General features: G+C 40.1%; 1 protein-coding gene across 3 annotated transcripts in view; it reads right to left on the bottom strand.

Annotated features, from left to right (window-relative positions):
• hdac7a (histone deacetylase 7a) overlaps positions 1 to 24,432 on the bottom strand; it is a 56,408-nt gene that overhangs the window by 19,713 nt on the left and 12,263 nt on the right. The window contains exons 1-2 of one of the 3 annotated variants that reach the window (XM_085393123.1): positions 19,787 to 19,989; positions 18,594 to 18,662 (exon numbers count right to left, since the gene is read on the bottom strand). Coding sequence is in view for 1 of the 3 variants with exons in the window: in XM_085393122.1 (XP_085249248.1) it covers positions 18,594 to 18,662 (69 nt within the window). In the remaining 2 variants the exon portion in view is untranslated. Of the gene's footprint in view, positions 1 to 5,839; positions 5,997 to 18,593; positions 18,663 to 19,786; positions 19,990 to 24,432 lie in introns of those variants that run through there. The other 2 variants (XM_085393122.1, XM_085393124.1) reach the window with 2 other exon arrangements.

Here is a 24,432-nt window from a genome sequence, read left to right as displayed (position 1 = left end):
CTGTATTAGATCGTCAGTACTCTTCCTCCATATTAGGCTACAAATGCAGAAAGACATCCCGAATGCCGGCCGTGGCTGGAATAATAGAAATCCCTTGGCAAACACACACATTCACAAAGACACAGGCGGCTATGCACACATATTTTCTTTAATGACAACACAGAATAATAACGTCATTATTCTGAGGAAATGTAGAGGAGAACATGCTCGTGCAAGGAAACAAAGGCTGGCACAGTACACACACACACACACACACACACACACCAGTGTCTGTCACCCTGCTCTCCTGAGTTATAAATAGCAAATGGCACTCTATTCCAACATTTACCTACATAGACGTCTTTGTTTCTACAGGGAAACCACAATCTCTCTTCTAGAGTAACCCAGTGATGTCACCTGCAGCTTCTAGTTAGTTGTCAAAAAAAATTAATTAAAAACAAAAAAATAAATAAAAAAAAACACAACGAAGATGTCCATGAAATGCTGACCCACACACACACACACACACACACACACACACACACACAAAACAGCTTTCTCTTATTAATTTCAAGAGTTTGGAAAAATCCTCATTACTGCCAAATGTTGCTAAACTTGCTTGTCTTTATGAAGAACTTACAAAACATGAAATCACTTGGCAGTAGAGCGCAATTATCTCAGCAGAATACAATGTAAAAAAGTTTTTTATAAACTTGTTACTCCCTGATGTGTAATCTGTGTACCAAGCTATAACTTTATTTGACACTGTTGATATCCAGCAGACCTCTAAGGAACGTCTGTTACATGTTACTCTGCATTCAAACTAGACTGACCAGGGGACTGGAATCAGTTGATTTTCAGCACTCTTGACCCTGACCAGACATTGTCCGGTAAGCCCATGTGAACGGGAGTGCAGGACACACACACTCACAGCCTCGCACTGACATGCCGTTAGCGTGGAACCTCACTGTGAATGAAGACCCAAAGTAAACGCAACCATCCTAATATCTGGTCTTTGTCCTTTAACAAGATATAAACATTTGCCAGTAATTATTTAAACACAGGACAATCATTTTGTTTTTGTATTTCGGGGGGTTGAAAATCGTGTAATTATACTGGTTTTGGTACAAACTACTGCATTTCTAGTATTGTGATGTGCTTACATTGGAGTATCCGGTTGTTCAGTGATGACGCGACGAATCCTACTTCCGGGTCTAAAGTAGTCTGTGTTTAATATGGCTTTTGTGTTGTTAACATGTTTAATGTTATGTATTTTCTTCTATTTGATCTCAAAAAGCTCCTAAAACAGTCAGTGATCACTGTTGACCTCCCTCGGCTTTTATTACCGCTAATCATTTATTTAAGCTCAGTTTTTAAAACCTTACGATGTAACTACAGCCCAGCCCATGCAGCAGTATATGAATGACTAACCTCGTATTGTGGATGGATTATCTCAGTTGTTCTCCTGGCTGAAGTTTGGTCCTTTTACAGCATCCTGCCATGCGATTACATTTGTTCCTGACCACCGAGAACACTCACGGTAACTTTTATCGAGTGGAAAAAAAAGTTAGCTTGTTTATATTATGCTAACGTAGCTGTGTCGCTAGCGGTCACGCAGCACATCATTATATACCAGCTAGCCCAACTTCAGTAACCCTACAAACGTTACTGCTGTTTAGTTTTCTGTCTTCATTTATGCTGGAAGTGATAGCAGAGCTGTACGTTTTAATTTGTTTCCAAAACCCCGCAGTCAGGACATGCTATATTGTATTTAGATAGAAGCTAGCGAGCTAACTCCCTGCTAACTTCTAACTCCGTTAAATGTCATAAATTCCGTTTTCATGGATGCCTGGATGTTAAACTCAATTGTTACACCTGGTAGAGCAGAACGCTGATCATTTTATTAAAGATGAAAGACTTTAGACAGTTTTTCAACTCTCAGTAATGCCACAGTGATCGTTTGATATATGGACCTGCAGCGGAGTTTAGACCCAGACACGGCTAGTGACGTCAGACTGAACAACCGGATAGGACTCAGTAGTCATCATGGTTGAATGCCTCATGAGCTGCCCATGAAGCCAACATGACTTTAAGGCTAGACACCATGTAGTGGTTTAACTTCTGCAGGCACATTTAAATCATTCAAAGTCTCTCTCTCTGGGGCCTCTCCCAGTAATACGAGGCTCTGGTGTTTTCAGTTCCCTTAAAGAATGGCATTATGTTACACTTCATTACATCTGCATGTTGCACTCAGATAGAAATAACAAATCTTGGCCTTGTGCTTATGATTGCATGTTGATTTTATTTAAAAAGCACAGCTATTTTCTGCAAATAGAGCTGGGAATGCATGTGCTAAAATAACATGCATATCATGCACACATACATTTAAGCAATAGGTCCTTTTTCGAGCATTAGTAACATGATACTCATGAAAGCCAAAGAAAGTTGAGAAACTAATTTTAAATTTATTTTAAAACCCCCACTGCATTTGGAACTTGATGGGTTTTATGTATTTATTTGTCCCAAAGTTCCGGAGGAGTACCAAACAGGTTATGTTTTTGGTAATGCGTGGTAATTGTGTGTGTGCCATTCTTTCTGTGTGTAAACATGACAGTTTGGAAAGAATTCTGGGGTGTAGGGCGGGGTCATCTTAACTATCCATTAAAATATGACTTTCATCCATCAAAGTCTTCAAGGTCGACTTAATGATTTATTTGAGAAAAATGTTTACTGAAAGCCTGATAACTATGATTTTTAATAGCTGACCCCAAAAATATGTTATATCACTAAAGGAAGTACAGTCAAGAGAGAGAATGTGCTGTCTAATTATTTGGAAATATACTGAAGTAGTAAAATACTATATAATAAGGTCAAGTTATTTATGTCCAGTGACAGACACACACACACACATACACACATATATATATATATATATATATATATATATATATATATATATATATATATATATATATATATATATATATATATATATATATATATATATATATATATATATATATGATAGTACTGTTTCCTTAACAGTAAATACTGCCCAGAGAGTGAGCTGTGCTTCTTGTTAATGTGGTTTTTTTTAGCCTTACACTAAATCTGAGACCAACATTCAGAAAACAACGTGGTCGTGCATTCAGCATCGGCAGACTTTTATACTAAAACAAAACGGTGCCCACATCTTCCAGTCAAGGGTAACAAAGTAACTACTCTGTGTGTTTAAATGTGCACAGAACTCCAAGACTTCTTGTTGCCAAGATTAAAACTTCAACATACCTAACACTGTAATAGGTTACGTTTTATTTTGAAATTTGGATTTAACAGTGACACACAGCTAAGCTCTTTGTGAAACAAAGACAGACAAATTCAACTGAGAGGTTTACATTCAGTGAGTGTGTTTGTGCGAGTGAGAACGTGTGGGAGTGTCAGTGTGTCATTATGAAAATTACCAAGGGTGCAGTACGATACTGCTCGCCTAGTTGCAGAAACCGTTGGGAATGTGCTGAATTATCAGGCAGATTATGTAGATTAGGTGCATGTCCTCAATGAAGACAACATGAAATTCAAATGGGTGCGTCCAGATGTGTGTGACTGATAGAGAGAGACAAGGAGTCCTTCCCACAGCAAGTGATTTTGGGTAATCCCTTACATCTGAGTCCTCCCTTCTTCTATTCTTTTATTCTGTACTGGTGTACAGCTCAGTCTGGACTGGTTTTACAGGTAAGACAAGGATATGCAAAGGCCTCTCTCTCGTTCTCTCCCTCGCTTGGTATTTTCCTCTCTCCCTTTCTTCCTCAAAACCATCTTGTGGAGTGGAAAATGGGGCGAGAGAGAAAAAGCCGCTGCAATAAAACTGAGGAACACTGGAAAGAAAAAAAAACAACCCCAAAACAAAACGAAAAAAGTACAAGCAGACAAGAAAGGTGAAGAGGTCCCCTCTCTTTAACACCGTGTAGATAAGGCGAGTTATTCTCACTCACTGAGAGCTGACAGCCAGAATAGTGCCACAAGTGAGAACCACTCACTATAAAGTCAACAATCAAGAGAGCACACAACCACTTTGTGTCTTGTCACACATCCAAATATAGTTAGAACTCCTTCTCTTTTCTCTCTGCTGCATGCGTGTGTGTCTAAATCACACTACACCTTTTAGAGGCACCAGCTAATTTCAGAAGATAAAAATGTCATTACCGCAAGGTATCTGTTGAGCTGCAGGCACAAAAAAAGACTCCAATGCAAATTAGGACCTTTCAGATGAAGGAAAGAATAAGCACAGTTAACAGAGGTTCAACGACATTCAGAGATCAAATCAAATCAAATCTGAAAGAAGGCTGCCTTTTGACTCCGATTTTCGAGTCTTTCTCTTTAAGCCTGAGACGGCATTCATCCATGTTATTACAGTGCTTTTTCAAGCTTATGTAATAGAAGAATCCACCTGTGTTTATAATGTGGAGTCAAATATGATCGCGCACACACTCTGAACACCTGTCAAACCATTGTGCGCTTAGTGTGATGGTATTTGAGGATGTGCGCGTGAATACTTGCTCCATAGAATTCCTGATCCAAGCCTGCAGCATGTCTTTGGAGCGCTTTGCCAAGGAAAACAGTTCCAGTTTCATCCAAAGCAAACAAATGCACGATCAGACCCATGGGGTTTAAGCCTGGCTCTTCTTAAGTAAGCAGCTTCTTATAATCTGCAAAAACTAAACTAAAATAACACACTGCAGCAGTTATCGGAAGCAGGATGAGAAATGGTCAGCTCTTGAAGCCACATGTTGACACAAATAGAAGTGGCTTTATGAAACTTTATGTCACCATTTTCTGATGCAATGTAAATCTGGCAAATGACAGCACTTAGCAGCGTGACTTTTGATCTATACTAGGCTACTACTAGAAATTCCCTCGATGCTAAATTGCACACTCGTGCAACGTATATTCCTGAAATCCTACTACTTCTCACTTCCTTATTTGCCAAACCAAAAATCTGAACTTTATGCTGGAAGTGCATTTTAAACCTTCCTCTATGTTGCTGACTCAACCAGAACCATCCATCGATAATAGCAGCAGAAAACTATGTCAAAGGCAGGTTTTACTGCATAGTATTGCGGGCACATGGAAGTTGAAGTAAACGCTAAAAATCTCACATGTTGATTGATTTCATTCGATTAATATTGCCACCATTCCCTCACAGGAACCGCTGGCACGTGCAAACAACCAGAGCAGTCATCCCAAAACCATTTAAGTGTATAAAAGGTGTGTGTGCATGTGTGTAACAAACAGATGGGACTGCAAGTGTGTGGTTATGTCAGTATACGTGTGTGTGTGTGTGTAATAGAAGAAGGTTGATGTATAATGCACTGAGGGTCCAGTTTCCCAAGTCCTCAACGAGTTTCCATAAGCATCCAGTGCTGCTGTGTGTGAGATCAGCAAGAGCACACACACACACACACACACACACACACACACACACACACACACACACACACACACACACACACACACACACACACGTAAACTGTGCTGCCGCTGTTAAAAAAAGTTTAGTAGTAACTGTCGAAGCACAGTAGTGCAGTATCAAAGAAAAGTGAGACACAGGGCTGAGAATTAAACAACGCAAGAAAGAAGCTCTTTAACTTTCTGCACCGCTCTCTTTAATACACAAGCTGGGCTGATTGAGGTCAGTCATCACACTCTCAGACGCACACATCACAGCAGGGTTCTAGTGCGCGGTATCCAGTGAATTTCGTACAAGTTTTCCCTCACCGTACTCTCTCTTAAAAAAAAACCAAACTGTCGCATGCACAAGTACACACATGGAAGTAACAATAAAAAAGTCAGTGGCACATACCCGTGTTTGTCTTGTAAATATCCGGCAATGTGAAAGCCCCAGTAGCACTTCTGCCTCAGCCAACTCACAGCAGGATCTATAATTAGACAGAGAGCTCCACTCCCCTCCAGTCATCTTTTACTGTCGGCCACATCCTCTTTTTTTTTTTCTTTAACTCCTTCTCTTTCTTTCCTCCCTCCCTCTCTCTGCCTCTATTTGGCGAATCTCTCTGACACCAGACTGCTCATTTCATCATTTTGCTCACACTCCCTCACTCACCTGGAGCAAAACAGTCCTAAGAATATCATAATTAGTATAGTAAGTATAACAAATAAAATCTGAACTACATAAATTAAGTGATAACTCACATCTGTAGTAACACTAAAGGAAGCGTTCTAAATCCTCACGAGCGCACACCTCTGTACAACTAAAAGCATATTTCAGCCCCACAAACACACTACACATTTTCCGCATCACACTCTTGACACAGCAGTGACCGTTAGTGTCTTGCCACCAGGGGATCTTTGAAGTCCATCCCATAAACAACATGGATTGCAACCATGGTAACGGGGGCGGTCATGTCAGCAGGAAGTCGAGTCTATAAAAACACAACAATGAGAGAACCAGGGTGGCTTCCTGTTTAAGAGCTCAGTTTAGACTCCCATTTCCTCCCCTCTCCTCCTCCCCCTGCTGTTGTTGTGACGCTGACGCTGCCACAGTGCCCTTGAGCCCTACAGCTGGAAAGTTTCTCATTAGAATAACACTGCTTTCTCTGAAGGCCTCTTTGTCGGACACTATCGCCCGATCGGTTCAAATCGCCATTTCTGTTCACGATGAGCTGAGAGTCTGACATCCATTAACGACTAACACTGGCCCTGAAGGCAACAGACTAATGTAATGAACACACACGTTATAGGCACATGGAAAACTACTAAGTCAGCTATTGACAGCCCAGATAAGTTGTGTTTCATCCATTTCAATTGTTTGTAGTACTAAATAGGCTCAGACACAGCTTAAAGAGTTCAAGAACTTTGCAGTGCTACTTGACCAGGACATTTAGTTTTTCCACTACTCAAGGAATACTTTGGCTTTTTAGGACATTATCTCAGCTAATTTTTAGGAAGCAGGAGTGGTGCAAGAAATTTTTTCCACTGTTGTCAGTACATGTTAACAAAACACATGTTACAGGAATGACTAAAACAAATTTTTTAAACAGCATATTAAAAAAAAAAAAAAATCTCAGCTGTAAAGCTTACTATAACTTTTTTTTTTGCGGGGGAGAAGTGCCACTATGGGGCAAACTGGTCACAGCAATTCGACATCTTTTTCAATGGATTGTTCAATTCCTTCCTGGTTTCCACAGGTGGAGCTGTTTGTTTTGTCTGTCGGCCATGGCGACACCTGATTACACTGTTAATTTTTTCTTCTTTTCCATTTTTGGAAAGGAAGAAAAGAAGAATGATTTGTTCATCTTGACTTTTAGGTTCTTACGAAGCGTCTTACAAGGAAAGATCCAAGTCACTGGGGGAGGGACTCAGAAAACCTATTGCAAATACAGATTTTGTCATTTAGCATTTAGTACAGAGCAACAATAGTAACAGCTAATCAAACAGAGTAGAAAGCACAAGACATGGGGGTGTATTCACAAAAAAAGAAAAATCCACGAAGTTGCTAAATCAGCCTTGTGCAACGCAGGATCTTTATAAATAGTCTGGTACTGACAGTTAGAATCACATGCTCTTTACTCTGGGAACGCTCTGCGTTTCTTTGTTCTCTCTAAGAGTACCAACTCAACTGTGTGCTACATCAAAAAGTTAACTGCTGCCAGGACATGTTTACATCTCATTATTTAATCTTTTTCAAACCTGAAATAATACATTTATTTTAAAATGAGACACATATTGATACTAGGATACTTTTTAGGGCCATGGGTAGGTTATATTGATCAGCTTTGATATTACTCTGCTCCATAGAGTGCGGTTCAATTTGCAGGGAGTTCGTTGAGGAAAAAGGAATTCTGATGCACCCCACGGGTTTTCATTCATCCCAATCTGTGTTTTTCTTTGTCATTCCCGCTCTCCTTTTCCACCACTTCTTCTCACTCGCTCATTCCTTCAGCAACTGATCCCCCTTCCTTGCTCACATTTCCTATCTACTATCTCCCTTTCTCCCTCCTTCATCCAGAGGAATCCACAGCTGTCACTCCCATTCAAAACCTCGTCTTCCCAGAGCAGCTGGCCAGACTGTGGTTTGTGTGTGCATGTGTGCACAAGTGCGCGTGTATGGGTGTGGGCCTCCCTGCCTACAACTGTCGCCAAAATATTTCTATATTTATGATCTCGCTCTGCTGGTGCATAGTTGGAGTATCCAAGTGTAAATGCTAGTGTGTGTGGCTGTCAACAAGTTTAGGAACTACCCTCTGCTATGTGTATGCAAGTGTGTGTGTCCGTATGCATGTGTTACAGCAAAAATGAGGACGACCCTCTGAAGTGAAAACATCACCGAGTGTTAAGTGAGGACACCAGAGGCACCTAAATCATCCACAAGCCTCTGAAAGATATCTGGCTGCAGGCCTTCATGTGAGAACGACAGGAAAAATCCACACTTGGATTCGTTTCACCCTCCTCCAAAACATTTGCCAAGCTCAATACATAACTACTTTGTAATAAATCAATAAATAATTCATGATTTTCTTCCCGCTTTAATACTTAGATTGCAGGTTACCTAAGAATCCTGTTTGCCAGCCCCCGTACAGTTGGCGTGGGATTAAAATGAGATGATAATGGTTCAGTGTGTGAGGTTTGACTTCTATTTATATAAACAAAAACCAGCCTGATGAATAATTTATTGATCGTTCAAAAATGAAGTTTTCATTGCCTCTGTAATCAGCGTGTTTATGCAACATCACAATTTTTATATTTTTTTTCCAAAAATAAGATAAGAGCCAGCTGCCACTGAAATAATAAGTCTACAAATAAACTATACTAGCAGCTTCGACAGGACCAACCACAAGCTAACAACAGTTACAATGACGTTATACAGCTACAGCGTTTACCACTTTCACCATAGCAATATTGTGTTTTAATGTTCGCCAATTAGCCCTAAACCTGACTGAATTTATATATTTCAGTAGCCTAATCTGCCACATGGCATTTTTCTTATACCACACACATGGTAATTCTTTCTTTTACATTCACATGATGATACATCTGGGACAGTCTTTAGAAAAAGGGACTTCGACAAACAGACAGAAAGAGCTCCACCTCCTGAATCACAGTGAAGATGGAAACAGTTTTAAAGTTAAGGACATAACAGAGTCATTACCGAGTATTTCCAAATCTGAGTCAAGGGCAAGGTATTTGAAACAAAAGCCACTTTATTTTTAATTACACGTTTTTAAAATTTGTCTCATTTCACTTTTTCCATCAGGAGATTTATGAACATCGTGTGAGGAATCTAAGTCATTACATCCTGTTCCAATTCATCTAAACAGGTGCTTTGGGATTCCACCAGCTCAGCATACCAGCAATACACCCATTTACATAACTCACATACAGGTCACACAGATAGAAAAACTCTGACAGAGTGCATCTCTGTCACTTTGGGGTTTTTTTTTTTTTTTTTTTTTTAAATTATCTTAACCCAGTATTATAATTTGCTTGAAGGTGGAAACAACTCACTCATCTGAATGCCTCCGTCTGTCACAGAGGTGACACCAGGTGTGCTCTCCTGTTTGACAAATAACAGTCGACACAGACGTGGTTCAGAGAGCCACATTATCTCCGTTTCCTGTATTCCGCTGAATGCCACACACTAGCTCAGTGACACATTAAAAGACACCAGATCGTCTGCCATTTTTCCCCATTGCTGTTTTACATACTGTCGGTTAAGATATTACTCCAAACACTCTTCTAGCACGGGGAAAGTGATACTTTTTGTGTTTGCTTTGTTTTGCAACAAACAGAAGAACTGTAACTTGGGAAATGAGTACTATGACTGACTGACAAATGTTCTTAAGGCCCAAGTTGGTATTGCAACATGTTAATCATAACACAGGTGAGGAAAGGTTCTCTTTGTGTTGCACGAACTCAGATTCTTTGAGTTTTTGTTTGTATGACATCGGACACCTTCATTGCTCAATACAGGCACTTTGGTTTTTCCTTGTGTCATACTTTTCAGGAGACCAGAGGTTAAACTATGAAACAAACGAAAAATAAATAAATCCTTATACTCCGAGACTGGGGTAATGTGGAGACTTAAGAAACTGAGTTCCTTCTTTGACAGGAATAGGACCGTTTATTTGCTGAATGGCACTTCTCCAGCTGATGAAATACAGCTGCTCACCTTCCAAAAGCAGCACTGGTTGTGTTGGGCATGTTCCTGTTCCCAGTGTAACATGAGGAAACTATTCACCATCGAAAAAATACGATTACATTTAAAAGTTGTGTGCTGAGCCACACAGGAATAACATTTCCTGTAAAATTACAGTAAAGTACCGGCAGCTGCATTTCTAGTCTTTAAGCTGCTATTTTACAGTTTCTCTACTATAAAAAAAACCCAAAACAAAACAAAAAAAACCCAACACAGCAATATGTGGTATAAAATATAAACTTTACACTACAATAACTGTTTGATTGCCATTATACTGCTGTTTTAGTGTTCCTACATCACACCAACACAAACTGTTGTGAACTATAAATGGATGACACTCCCTTGCAGCCTGAATGATTACTCAACTGTGGCCAGTATTTTTCCCCTCAATGCCATCTGCATTTACAGTACGAGAACAGCAAATTGCTTTTTTTTTTTTTTTTAAATCATTTTTTTCTGTAATTTCTCACAGAATTTTAAGAATTCATTGCACTAATCTTCACAAACTCTACTTTAGAGATCAATCCAACTTCAGTTCTGTTGCACATCTGTATACATTTTCCTTTTCTCCTTCACACTCCTGCTGTCCTTCACATCAAACACATTCTTCACATTTCCCAACAAAAAACAAAAAAAACAAAAAAAACAAAAAACCCACACTCGACGGGATCTCCCTCTTTATCTTTTATAATACACGTTACACACACACACACACACACACACACACACACACACACACACACACACACACACACACACACACACACACACACACACACACACACACACACACACACACACACACACACACACACACACACACACACATCATAAAAAGCCAGAAGAAAAGGGGAAAAAAAACAAAACACAGAATTCACACATTTCTTAAACACAGAGCCAGGTAAGGGAAATAAATAATAATGCCTTAAGTGTCTTGCTCATATCTCTTCTCTCAAATATTGTGTGATACTGTAAGCACGATTATTTAAAATAAACTAATATTGCTGGTTGTAAGTGAAAACAGTGAGTCATCAAAATGACAGTGGTGACTGATATGCTGATAGCCTGTGGCTATTGCCATATCTGGGGGGAAAAAAGCCTGTGGTAGTGAGATTGGTGGCTACAATCTGCAGCAAAGGCCTTTGGCTGATAAGAACAACACAATATATCTGCTTATCTGGCTGAAGCCTCAGCCCGTCTTGCATGGAAGACGTAGTTTGACTTAACTCAGCAAAATCGGACAAAACTTACATCAACATCCAGTTCAGCGTAAACAAGTTTGATGAGCGTTCCTGAAGGATAAAGAAAGACTCCCAATTTAATTACTTGATGAACGCTGCTGAAATGCTGTGTACATCGGCGCAACTTTGGTTTCCCCCTCTACTTGTTTTATAACAGGTTTCAAGATGCAAAGCTTGACTGCGTGACCTGTTCACATGGAGATTTTTTGGAACGGTGATAACATGCTGGAGTGGCTGACTGCCAGAGCACCCAGCTTTGGTGCCTGTTGCAACTGCAAAACATTAATGAACTACAATAAAGTACATGTGTGAAATAGGATTTGGGAAAAAACTGAAAAGAAACAAAATGAGAAGAGAGAGAATCTACAGTATCGCTCTACTCTATCTGCTTCTCTTAAATTTAAATCTCTTCATTTCATGGGAGTAGTTAACATGTTCCAGGAAAGCAGCTTCATGAATATGCACCATCACACTCTGCCGTCTGCACAGATAACAAAGGAAGAAGGCATTAACATTCCTGCACATGCTCTGCACTCTGGTCAGGGATGAACACACAAACACACATGCGCGTATCTAACAAAGGAAAAAAAAACATTGATTCTGGAAAAACCCAATTCCATTCTTAATCGTACACAAAGATGGAGGCCAAACATTAAGTTGATGATGTTCAAAAAGAGAAATTGTTTGGTAATCAAGGGTTGATCATATTTTTAAAAGAAAGTCTCTTTGTTTTGTTTTTTCTAATTTTAGTAGATCAAATGTGGAAATTTTCTGGTTTCATTTGATTTCTTTAAATAAACAGATGTTTGTTCTGCCCATTGGACAAAAAAAAAAAGAAAAAAGAAAAAAAAGCTAATACTTGTAGATGATTTTGTACTCATTTTTGTGAGATTGGTAACATGTGACGCCTGCCTCTTTGGCTGTTGGATGGTATGACAGACATAACAGCAGTAACGTCTATGGTGTGCAATATAAAAACGTCACTACATAATGCAGAAAGCCATCCCATACTTTTTGCCACAGAGCAGCTCTGGCTCTCAGCACTTCCTGCAGGACATGTAGCTGCAAGCATCACAGCTGAGCAAATGGTGGTATGGAGTCAAGTGGCATCTTTGCCCTAAGTTGCTAACTAGTTCGGGAAATACATTTCTGGAAAGTCAACAAACAGCAACACCATTGTTTTCCCCTTTCAATGCAATTCCAGCACAACCTCACTTTACCCTTCAATATCGGAATGTTTTACTCTCTAAAAATAGGCATCTGCCTCGGGCCCAAAACTCCTGTACGTGTCGGGTTTTAGTTTACTGGAGATTTCAAACTACACAGCAGCTCTTCTCACCTCTGTTGCAGTACTATTTGTTTTCATCATCCTCGGTGAAAAGGGGTGTCTCACAGAAACTTGTCTTACATATACTGAAACACACACCCAGACAGACACACTGACCACAGATGGGCATTGTATAAACCTGTATCGTGTGGTTCTCCTATTCAATTACAAAGAAATCAGCCTGAAGCTGTAAACGTCACTGAAGATAATCAAGACACACACACACACACACACACACACACACACGGAGTCACATGTAAAGTCAGGAGTCCGGTCAGATCCTATTACATCCGCACCTACAACAAGCCATCTGATCCGAGGTCAGCATCAGTCGGTGTGAGCTGAATCATGACTTGGTTGAGCTGTTTAGGTCAGACGGTATCATCTGGTTCGGAGAACTTGTGACTGATATGTGGCTTCTACAGTATCAGGAATCAGGCTAACTTATTATCTATGAGCAAGATGATTAGCATTAATGATGGACCTGTATCTCCAAAGAACTTTAATGCTTCAGTTAACATCTAAATTTATTTTTTGTTCAGGGCTGTTACATGAATGTTCTTGATTTTTATTTCTACATATGTAATGTTTAGTCAGCAACTAACCATTTCAAAGAAAAAAGAACAAAGACAAGGTCACTGATCCTGAATATTTTAGGATCGGTGACTTAAGTATTAATTGTATAAACAAAAGCAAATTAGCTTTAAAATAAATGGTACACAAATAGTAAAATGTGTCCTTTGATTCAAGTTTATTTCAATGAAAGTTCATGTATATAGAACCAAATCATAACAACAGTCACCTCAAGGTGCTTTATACTGCAAGGTGAAGAGCCTACAGTAGCTGGAGAAAACACCAACAATCAGATGATCCCCTAGAAACAATCACTAGGCAACAGTGGGAAGAAAAAACTCCCTTTTACCAGGAAGAAATCTCCAGCAAAACCCAGCCACTGGTGGTGAGGGAAAGATAAAACAAAAAAAGAAGAGGATACTAATTAAAGCTAGGACATCTTACTTTCCGTGTATTTGTTTCTCACCAATAGTGGGAAACGGGAACAACCCCAGCTTCCTTAAAGTTTGGAACTCAGAAACAGATTTAGATCCAGGGCTTCTCGTCTGGCACAGTTGCTGTAACTGAGGTGAAAATTGAGTGTTTCGGGATTTTTTATACCCTGAATGCCACAGGAATAAATCCTTAGAAGAAAGAATTCCATTGACTTCAGTAAATTTAATCCGAATTACGTGCCTCGGCATGTACACGGCTGTGTGCATGGAAGTGAGAGAGAAATGGGAGGGGGAGGTATCAGAGTGAGGCTGGAGGCCAATAAGAGACCAGTTACCCAGCAGACCACAGCAAAAAGATTTTAGCTCAAAGGTTAATGCAACGTGAATTGATTTGACACAGTAATAAAATGTTGAGGACACTCTTACCTCAAGCCACAGCGCACACTCTTACAGTCTCTCAGTCCCCTTGCAAGAAAATACTTTAAATATGTGCAGCCTGTCACACAGACACAGAAAAACTCACACACACACGCTCTAAAATGAAATAAAAAGTAGACAACTGCACCACACACAAACACAGTCCTGTGAGCCCCCCTTGGAGAGTATTATATAACATTACCCCTGACATATCAAGTGATTTCATGCACCTCGAGGCAGGACAATTGAGCCATTTGTTCAGCAGGTCAAAAATAGCCGCCAAACCTCCAACGCCGTCTACTGTTACAACCATTACTACCTCGACTACTGAACAGCTTGTGTCTGCACTCCCATTTGGCTTTAATGGGTATTAGAGTTCAAAATCACCTTAATGTATATGTTGTTCATTAGTACAAAATGTCAGTACGTTTTTGAATTTGCAGCTGCAGAGGATGAATGACCTAATGCTATTTGGGTGCCAAAGCGCAAACTGGAAATTCAAGAAGGAGCACAATTAAGCTCTAAATAAACAGTCTAGCAGCTGCAACATTACAGTCTTCTAGTGATATATCAACTCAATAAAAGGCTAAACCTGCTGATTAAATGTTTCAATAGGAATCATGTTACTTAGATATACAAATAAGTGAGAACGATTACCAGCATTAGAGGTAATGATTGATTGATTGTTGCTTATCAACTTTCCTCCAGTTGAGTCTTTAATTCAACAGGAACCGGTAACTAAAAGAAACACAGTACCCAGATCAGCTAACCAATGTGGCTGGAAACCACAACTAGGATATGTGATCTCCACTGCATGACTGTTGGAGTTACTCCATTTAGCGATCCATAGAGTAAAGGCCTGAGAAAATGAGCAGAGTACACATGCAAACTGCAATAAGTCGTATTTTCTATGAAGAAATTTGTAAGGAATTTTTGTTGATTTCACTGACAGCCCTGAAAAAGGCAGTTTTTTCACTCCTTATTAGGAAAACAATTATTGAAAAATAACATTACTATGGTCAATCAAAAAAACAAAAAAAAAAACAAAAAACTGAACTATTTTGAAATATCTCTGTTTGCAGGATTAAGAGTTGTGTCTTTTTTCATTTCTAGGGCGTGTAGAGGAAAAGGCTGCTGGAGGAAGAAGTTGAATATGAGGTGAAGGTCTTTTTATTAATAGACATAGCTTTTGAAAGCCATTGTGAAACTTGTCCGAAATCATCATTATACCTGTATGCTCTCACTTCTGGTAACTGCTACAGGAGCCAAGTATTACAAGCTATTCTTTAAGTGAACAGCACTTCTGCGTGTTTTCTGTTTCACGTATGTGGAAAATTAGGGTTCAAGGTAGAGCTGGGCAATATGAGATTTTTTCATATCACGATATGTTTTTTTCATTTCAGGCGATAACGATATCTATCACGATATAAGCCAAATAACTATATTTGTAAGATTTAAATGTGCCGTTGCTCACAAGTAAAATGTGAAATAATCAGCAGCTTGTTTTTAAATATTTATTTCCCATAATAAGTTCAACAGGGTAGATGTACTTAAGGAACATGAGACTTTTTCAGATAAATAAAGGCAAATATTGCAAACTACACAAAAGGCAGCCGCTAAAGCGTTTAAGTTTCAAAATAGAACAAACGAAACAGACTAAATTGTCAATTCCACTTAGAAATAAAGTATTAATTCTAAAAATAAATCTTAGTTTGTTTTACAGAAGAACAGACAAAACTGACTAACTTTTGTCAATATCAAGTAAACTGAGAACTAAAAGGAAATTCTCAATCTCTCCTTGTTGTATAGCTGAGCTTTTCAAACAGTTTTAACAGTTACTTTAGTCTGACAAAAGCCGAATGATGAATTAGCGCTTCCAGTCAGAGACTGAAGCTACGTCCACACGTACACGGGTATTTTTGAAAACGGAGATTTTCCGTTTTCGTTTTAAAAAATAATCCCGTCCACACATAAAGGCAGAAATGAAGGAAAACGCTGCTATGAACATGCCAAAGCAGCAGGTGGCGCTAGATTCCTAACCGTGCAGAAATGTTGGCCAATCAGAAGTCTAGAAGCCTCGGTGGGAAAAAGTAAACAAAGCTGGGGCATAGAAGCAGAACCGAGTCGTATGTGTGGAGGGACAGTAACTGTGTGTATATGTAAGCATTTAAACACTGCAGAGAGTAGAATTAACAGTAACAGTATTGTAGAAATTCATTTCACCGAAACAATAACGTGGCGCACAGTGTGACGCATGCACCAGTTTATTGTATTTCCAGACTTGCTTTCGGCACAATTTACAGTGCACGCTACTCTGTTTTTTGTCAGACTTGAAATAGCCGAAATACCTTCACACTACGGAACTTCTATGGCTCTTCCGTTCGACAATCTCTCCAGCATTGGAAGCATCATCTGTTTTCTCTTCGGTCACGCTCGGTTGATTTTTCTAGTCGGCACACTCATTTCCTCCATTATGCGCTGGCTCCATTACCCGCTGGCTGCTTCCCAAACAAACACACGTGCGGCTTGGCACTTGTGCTGTACGTAGCAAGTCACGCGACGTGACGCTGCGGCTGTGATTGGTTCGGCTCTGCGCTACTGAATTTGGATCGGCTGACCTTTTTTTTTTTTTTTTTTTTTTAAGAGGACAAGAGCGGCGAGGTCTATCGCGATAGCTTAATTTCTCTATCGAGTAAAAGTTATATCGCGATACATATCGTTATCGTTCTATCGCCCAGCTCTAGTTCAAGGCTATTACAGACACAGCAGGACAAGTGGGACGTAACCCTGCAGGTCTATTATAGCACTCTGTGTAGTTTAAAGGGCTGTTTGAGCTCCAGAGGCTTTTAAAATGGTGGTTTCACATGTTATGCACATCTGGCGCAGACCGCCGCCACCTTAGATCGCTAACCAATCTCCGACTTCAGACGTCTGGCGTAAGGGCAATGCACTCCACAGGCCAAATGATTTAAAGCGAGGTGTGCATGTTTGAGATGGAGAAATTAGAGAGAGGAAGACAAAGGATAGAGAGCCAGTGCCAGTTGCCCTGTGTGGACAACACGCATGTAACCAGACTCTGCAGTTACGGCCATGACCTCAATGGGGTTTTTTTTGTTTAGTTTTTTTTCCAGAGACATGCACGCAGACACACAAAGCCCATAGTGGGTCCTTGGTTAGCATGCAGTCAGCAGAGCCTGGCACAGCGAGAGCCGGCTTTCATTCAGAGAGTCATGCATTGTAATCCTACACAGCGTGATCACACAGGCATGCTTCACAGCAGAGAATGCTAATCTAAACTAAAAATGCAGGACTAAAAGTGCCAGCCTGGGTCACTTGTTTCTGATGCTTGGAGCAGCAGATCAAATACTTTTTGAGCTCAGGTTTAAGAACAAAAGCATCAACTAGGCTTTTTGTTAAAGAGAGGCACAACAGATGAATACATGACAGGAAGGGTTGCTGAAAATTGTTGAAAATTTGACACGATTACAAAGAAAAGTAACAAGCCAGCTCTTATTTTACTGGAAAGATGGTGGCATCTTGAAATGAGTGCTAAAGGGTTAACCTAAGTTCACGTCCTGCATCACACTAGTAGTCAGAGCGAACATTTTCATTATCTAACCATGACCACATTGTGAAAGAAACAGTTGCAATCAGCCATAATTAGGAGGAAATGTGTTTTGATATCTCCAGATGTTTATGTGAGAAGCTTTTGTGCCAAGAAGAATGACCGTCAGAATCCTTACTGATGACTCTTACACAATCCTGGAAGTGAAAATATAAAAAAGTGAAGTGAATCCCTCTACTGTACTATACACTGGTACCAGTGATTTCCTAATATTAATTCGAACACAGAACTAAGTCTTTTGTTTTAGTAGGAAACTAACTAAAACCGGATGCTATTGGACGTTTACTAAACAATAAATAGCTCATGTGGTAAATTTACATTCACACATTTTTGTAGGACTGCGTGACGCATGTTCAATTAAACTTCTGCATGACCTGCAGCAAAACTAACTTCTAAACCCACATGAAAAACACAGCCGAGGAGGCTGCGTCTTTCCAACTAGGCCAGCACCTGTTCTCTACTTTTACTGCAGCTTAGATCATTGTGGAAAAACTGCTGTCACCCAAATTGCATACACTGTGTGTGTGTGTGTGTGTGTGTGTGTGTGTGTGTGTGTGTGTGTGAGCACGCGCACATGTTAAAAAGAAAATGATGTAAAGAAAACAAGATGTAGTCGTGAGCAGGGACTGCCTGGAGAGCAGCAGCATCTTTTTCCACAAGAGCGTTTCAGCGCTAATGGCTTTTGCCTAACTTTAAGAGGTTCAAGTAAAATATTACCAAAAAACCCAACTACTTATTAAATCAGAACTGCATTCTGAACATTTTCAGCAGAGGTTTAAGGTCTAACCTGCCACTGTGGGAAGTACGCTGTCCTGTCTGTCAGTCTTTACGATGTTCCCAGAGGTGCCGATTCCATCTGTGGGGACAAAGACAAAAGTATATCACTGAACTGGAGCTCATATTCACAATATCTAACAACAATGAACAAAACAACAACAACAACAACAAAAAAACAAACACAGTTGATAACTGGCAGCTTTCACCTCTGAACCTTTCCTAAAAATGTCACAATAAACAAAGCAGTTTTAATACCAGCCTTAAAGAGAGAGGTGACAACGTTTCTTGCAGGTGTGTGTTAATAGATTTCACCACTGCCATGTGCTGGCACTTGGCACAATGTGAGCTGCTCATGTGATGTATCAACCACAGGTCTAGTGCACTATTTTGACCCACATGTGGATAGAAAAGATGAGAAAAGTGTGTGGTGGTCTGGGCTGTACCACGCAAGCACGCGCGCGCGCACACACACTCTCACACACACTCTCTCTCTCACACACACACACACACACACACACACACACACACACACACACACACACACACACACACACACACACACACACACGCGATAATCCCAGTCGTAGAAAAGTACGCGAACAGTGCACCTGCACTTTAAACTGGGTTGCGGAGGTGCTGCTGCTAAACTGTGATGCTGGCCGACATCTGCTCAACCTCACTGGGGCCAAAAGTAAATAATATTTGAATCTTATCTTAAGAAATGACTGATAAGAAACGTAGGTTTGTGGTTAACACACCTCCGGCAGTTTCAACAAAGCACTCCTTACTCTGTTTAGGAAGGCAGACATTATTTACGTGATTTACAGCTTGTCAACGGCACTTTGCTTTAAAGTCACTTTCTTGCTTCATAATGACTTGAGCTGTAATGCAAATCATGTTTTAAAACGACTGTTGGAGTTGATGGTGACTTTATGTAACATATGTACAAAAGACTAATGAAATAAATTAAAGCTCGAGAAAAGTACCAAATTTTTTTTTTTTTAAGTTTTCGTCAAAGATGCGCGCGCGTGACACTTTTCCAAGCGCTCGCGAGCAATTAAAAGAGTGCACCTGCGCACGTAGCTTAACGCCATACTGCACCTGCCCGACGAGTCGAAAGCCCGACTCAAAACAGCCCGAAATTTAAGAACATTTATCAAACTTTCAGCTGCTCGGACCGTGTCACCACCAGCGCTTGCCTACCTTGTAAACTGGAGCCCGTTTACACCTAACCGCCCCTTCAAAGAGTCCAGTCACACTTGAAGATAATCCAACTTGTATCGGAGTCTGTTTTTGAAACGTTGAACAAGTAAAAAGAGCCAAAAAGCTGACGGAACGTGATGGAAGCGAGATGGAGAGGTCCGCTGGTATTGTCAGTGAAGCCTGTACTGACTGAGGAGCCGAAACAGGAACTTATCGGAGGCAAGTTACAGAGAAGTAAGTCCGGCCCCCTCGAAGCCCTGCTCCCTCCCCTTCGCTCTCCTGCTGACAGAAATAGCAGGCGAGGCGGGCCCCACCAAAAATAGCCTTGACTTCACACAGGACCTTCTTGACTATTGTTTTCCCGCACCGACTCACTCCCTTTAAGTGCACGCTCCGCGTTTGACTGCTCGTAACTTGCATGGCGTTCTTAACTTTATTTCTTTTTCTTTTCTTTTTTTTTCTTTTTTTTCTTACTTTTTCTTACAAATAAGATGGGGATTTTGTGCCACATAAAATAATAGCTCCCTCTCTGTGGCTCCATCTGCTGTCAAGAACTTCCAGCAGCAAGCAGAGTGACTCGGCTCTGGGATCTCCAGGGTTCTTTTGGAGGCCCCCAGAAAAAAAACCAAAACAAAATTAGGCTCTTTTTGCGAACATTTACTATTTGTCATAAATGCTTAAATGTTTCCAAAACAACAAACAACCCACACAGTGTTATTCATGTCAGGATACGGCAACATGTGACCCTCCAAGATGAGACAGATGTTGGTCAAAATGGAACTTCCATCACTACAGCACTGACTTGCACAGATCTGCTGTGCAATACCTTTCTTAGCGCTCACTTTATTTATAGTACAGTGAATATAAATAGTTGTCCTGCATATTGATTCCTGAGCTTGTACTTACAGTAAATTACATACTGTTGAATAGCGTTTTCAAACGCCTCATACCCCCCACTCCATTAACTTTGTCTGTCTGTGGTGTAGGTGTGGACAAGAAAATCTCTGATTACAGTCATACACCATTGAGCTAATGTGCAATGAAAACCATTATAGCACCGAACAAATTAGCTTGTTTGGGTGCACATTAAAACTCGAGTCTGTGTGAGTTTCTGCACAAAACCATAAAAGCTGCAAGTATTTTCTCAGGAAACAAAAACAATTTTTGAACCTGGTTTGGTTTCCTTTGTAATTCTGATTTCCTGCCTGCAGTGCTCAGTTATGAAGCTATTTCAGATTTGTTTCCTAAATAACTTATATAGACCACTATCACAGTATTATATAGAATCACAAAGGTAAGTATTAGAGATATTTCCTAACAAAACTGAACTGTGGGAGCGCAGGAAATAACTTTACATTAATCTTTGGAAATTAATCTGCAGTTGGAGCTGAAGCTGAATAACATTCATTGCTGTCCCAAAGAACAGCAGGAAAAACAAAGTAAGGCTGTTTAAAGGGGCCCTCATAAAAAATGTCTCAGATAGTTTCTATGTGCCAAATTACCAATGCCATATACTGTAGTCTCGATTCTACAAATACAAATGACTTTACTTGCTCCTGTACGTGAAGAATGTAAATCTGTGTGTTTAAAACTGCACCCGATTCACTCGTGTGGTAGAGCAAGCAGGAAGTCTGTTATGAAAGAAAATGCAGTCATGTAGAAACATGGACATTTTGTGTAGTTTTTCAATAGCTTGTTCACGCTAATTGAGTATTAAGTGTGAACAAGCTTCCTATTGTGCTTTCAAGTATGTTGTGCAGAAAGAGAGATCATGGTTGCTGGTGGCTTGACGTGATCAGTCCTGCTATTTATGGGAAAAGACTTTATCCATAATCCTCTCTTTAAAATGCTTAATTTTCACGAAGAACTTTGCTTTCAGTCATCATTTGTCAGCTGTTTTTGATGAACTTTTAAGTATTACAGGCATAACAGTAAAAATAACTCCACTGTAATCGGTGTACACCTTGCCTTGATACAGCAGATACTGCTAATATCAAAAGAAAACGGGGGTAATTAAGAGCAGTTACGGTTAAACAAGGGATGTGGCAGTAAATAAAGCAGGCTGACATAATCCTTAACAAAGTTGAGTCATAATAGACTTTTACAGTTGAAACAGTTAAAATCAGGGTAAAACTATCCAAATAGATGCTCTCGATGTCTAGCTATCTTTATTTTCCCTCATAATAACGAAGGACTGAATGTTTGTAATTCTCTCCTGCGGTAATGCAGACTACTTTTTTTTTTCAGAGATTAAAGACACTAAGTTCTGTGCAATGTTCAGATGTGCAGATACACATTTTTTTCTTGACATTTTCAGACCACCAAGGAAGTAGAGCATCCTGTCAGTTTTCAAGCGCACACACTTGCAGTACAACACGCTGCTGTGGAAGCCTGCGTGACGCAGGAACATTGCCTTGTCAAATCTTATAGCCCAAAGTCTTCCTAGAATCAAGAGGCAGTTTTCTGGTAGAGGCCACTGACAGTGAATCGCACACATCCTCGCGTCACAACCACTCCACTGTGGTCTGCATGATTCAGTAAACCTCTCTGGCCCTTTTCTACAATAATTTGCAAATCTGTAATTTCTCCAGGGTAGCACCATAAAAATCAAACCTCTGTTTGTACCTGCAAAACAAACTTCCTCCCAGAACTTCCTGTCAAACATTCACATTTAGAAGACATTTTAAAACATAAACTAATACACCAAACTGCTAGAAATTAGTTTGAATTATTATTATTATTATTTTTAAATAAGGCCGCAGGGAATGTCTTCATGCATGGCGGAGGTGCTTGGAGACGCTATCTACTCCCTGTTTTTCTCACTCTTCTTAATTCAGCACCATCTGTAGAGTACCGTTTAAATTTTTTTTTTTTGAGTCAGAAACTGACATTTATAATAAGTTTCACAAGCACTTCACAATGTTTTTCCCCACTTTTAACCGTCCTTTTTGTTTCCACAGAGCACGAGCGTGTGCAAGCGTTTTATCCTTTTTCCGATCTCAGCGTAAGCCAGGTCAACAACTGATGTTTAAGACCAATATTGAAACCAAGAAACGAGCGCTCTGTCTGCTGCTGGTGGTGCTTCATCGTCCGCTCGCTCACCCTCGGGTGGCTCTTTGAACGGGGGGAACCCAGCACTGTTCCCAGAAACCCTCAGTGTGTGGGTGTATCTAACGATATAACGGTGTGTGTGAGAGAGGGTTGTGTCCTGTGTGTTTGTGTTTGCATCGTTTATGCGATTGTGCGCGTTCAAAAAGTGTGTGTGTGTGTGTGTATGTGGTTAGTCCATTCAATTACACAATCTAGCATGCAGTCTGAATCACATCCGGTTTCGAGCTGAAAATAACCAAACCACAGGGTGACAGAAAAGCAGCGCAGCAGGCAACCGCCCACAGGGAGAGAGGAATAGATACATATGCATACACACTCTGTCCAGCATTGGTCACTTGGTATTTTTCACAAACAATAATAGGAACTGGCGTCTATTTCAGTGTGCTATGCTTTGATTCCTGAGATTTTCAAATCAAAATGATTTCACATTTTTGTAAAACTCATCGCATGTATTAACGCTTTTGTAAGAAATCAAATAATCCATGTTATCTTCTTAAGATACAACAGGGGATAACACAGCTATGAAGACAGTGCAGAAAAATGATGCAATGCACATCAGGTTTTTTTTTTTTTAGAAACATGATCAGTCATCCTTTAAGATGTAAATTAATTTGAAATGACATAGAAAAGTTTGACGTACGGCTCTTTTTTTTGTCAGTTTAGTATATGGGGCAGGATGTGGTCAAATGTGTGCTACAAAGTTGCCTCCCACCTGCAGGGATGTGCTACTGCTAAAGCAACAACATTTGACACAAGAAGTGATTCTTCACAAAAACAACAATAAAAAAATAAAGAATGTGCAAAACTAAACTGGAGTCCTCACAAAATAAAAGGCAACTGATTAAATTCATTTAGGATGCTTTAAATGTCATCTACTTTACAGGTAAAGTGGATGTCTGTCTGTGTGTATGTGTGCGTTGGGTAACTTGGGGGAGCCTTTGCTGTGAGCATCTGTGTCTGATACTTGATCTACCATGTGCAGACAGTGTGTCGTTAAAAAACAGCACATGCTCTGGTATAAACACAAATGAGTCTGTTGTGCGTAAGAGGGAATGGTATGACCCTTATTTCCACTAATTATGAGAGACAGCAGTCTCAGTAAACTGGTTTAACATAGTTAAAGTCCGAGCTTACAGATACTATCAGTAAAATGGAATTAGTGGAGGCTTAAGAGAAAACGAATAAAGGAGTGAATGTTGAAGGGAAGGGATTAAAAAGTTAAAGGAAAGTCAGGAAGAGGATAAGAGGACCTGAGCAGTGTGGTTTAGGAGATAAGCGAGGGGAAAAAAATAAGACAGATAGGATGAGAGAAACGGAGAGAGCGACAGAGAGAGAGGCTGGGAGCACTGTAATAATGTTTGGCCTTGGTCTGCCAGCGGGGTCCTTCCCCTTATGAAGCCAACAAGAATGTGAGGAATGCTGCATGAGAAGAGGGAAGGAGCTGAGGGAGAGAAAACAGAAGAGGATGATGGGAATGAAGAAAAGCCAAGGAGGAGGAAGCAAAGAAAGGTATCCAGATGAAGACGGAAAGAGGG

This window comes from Rhamphochromis longiceps, linkage group LG20, assembly GCF_057381845.1.
Source record: "Rhamphochromis longiceps isolate RC_006_pf linkage group LG20, R_longiceps_female_GT1.1, whole genome shotgun sequence".
NCBI classification, from domain to species: domain Eukaryota; kingdom Metazoa; phylum Chordata; class Actinopteri; order Cichliformes; family Cichlidae; genus Rhamphochromis; species Rhamphochromis longiceps.
This window is presented reverse-complemented; position numbering and strand designations above follow the sequence as displayed.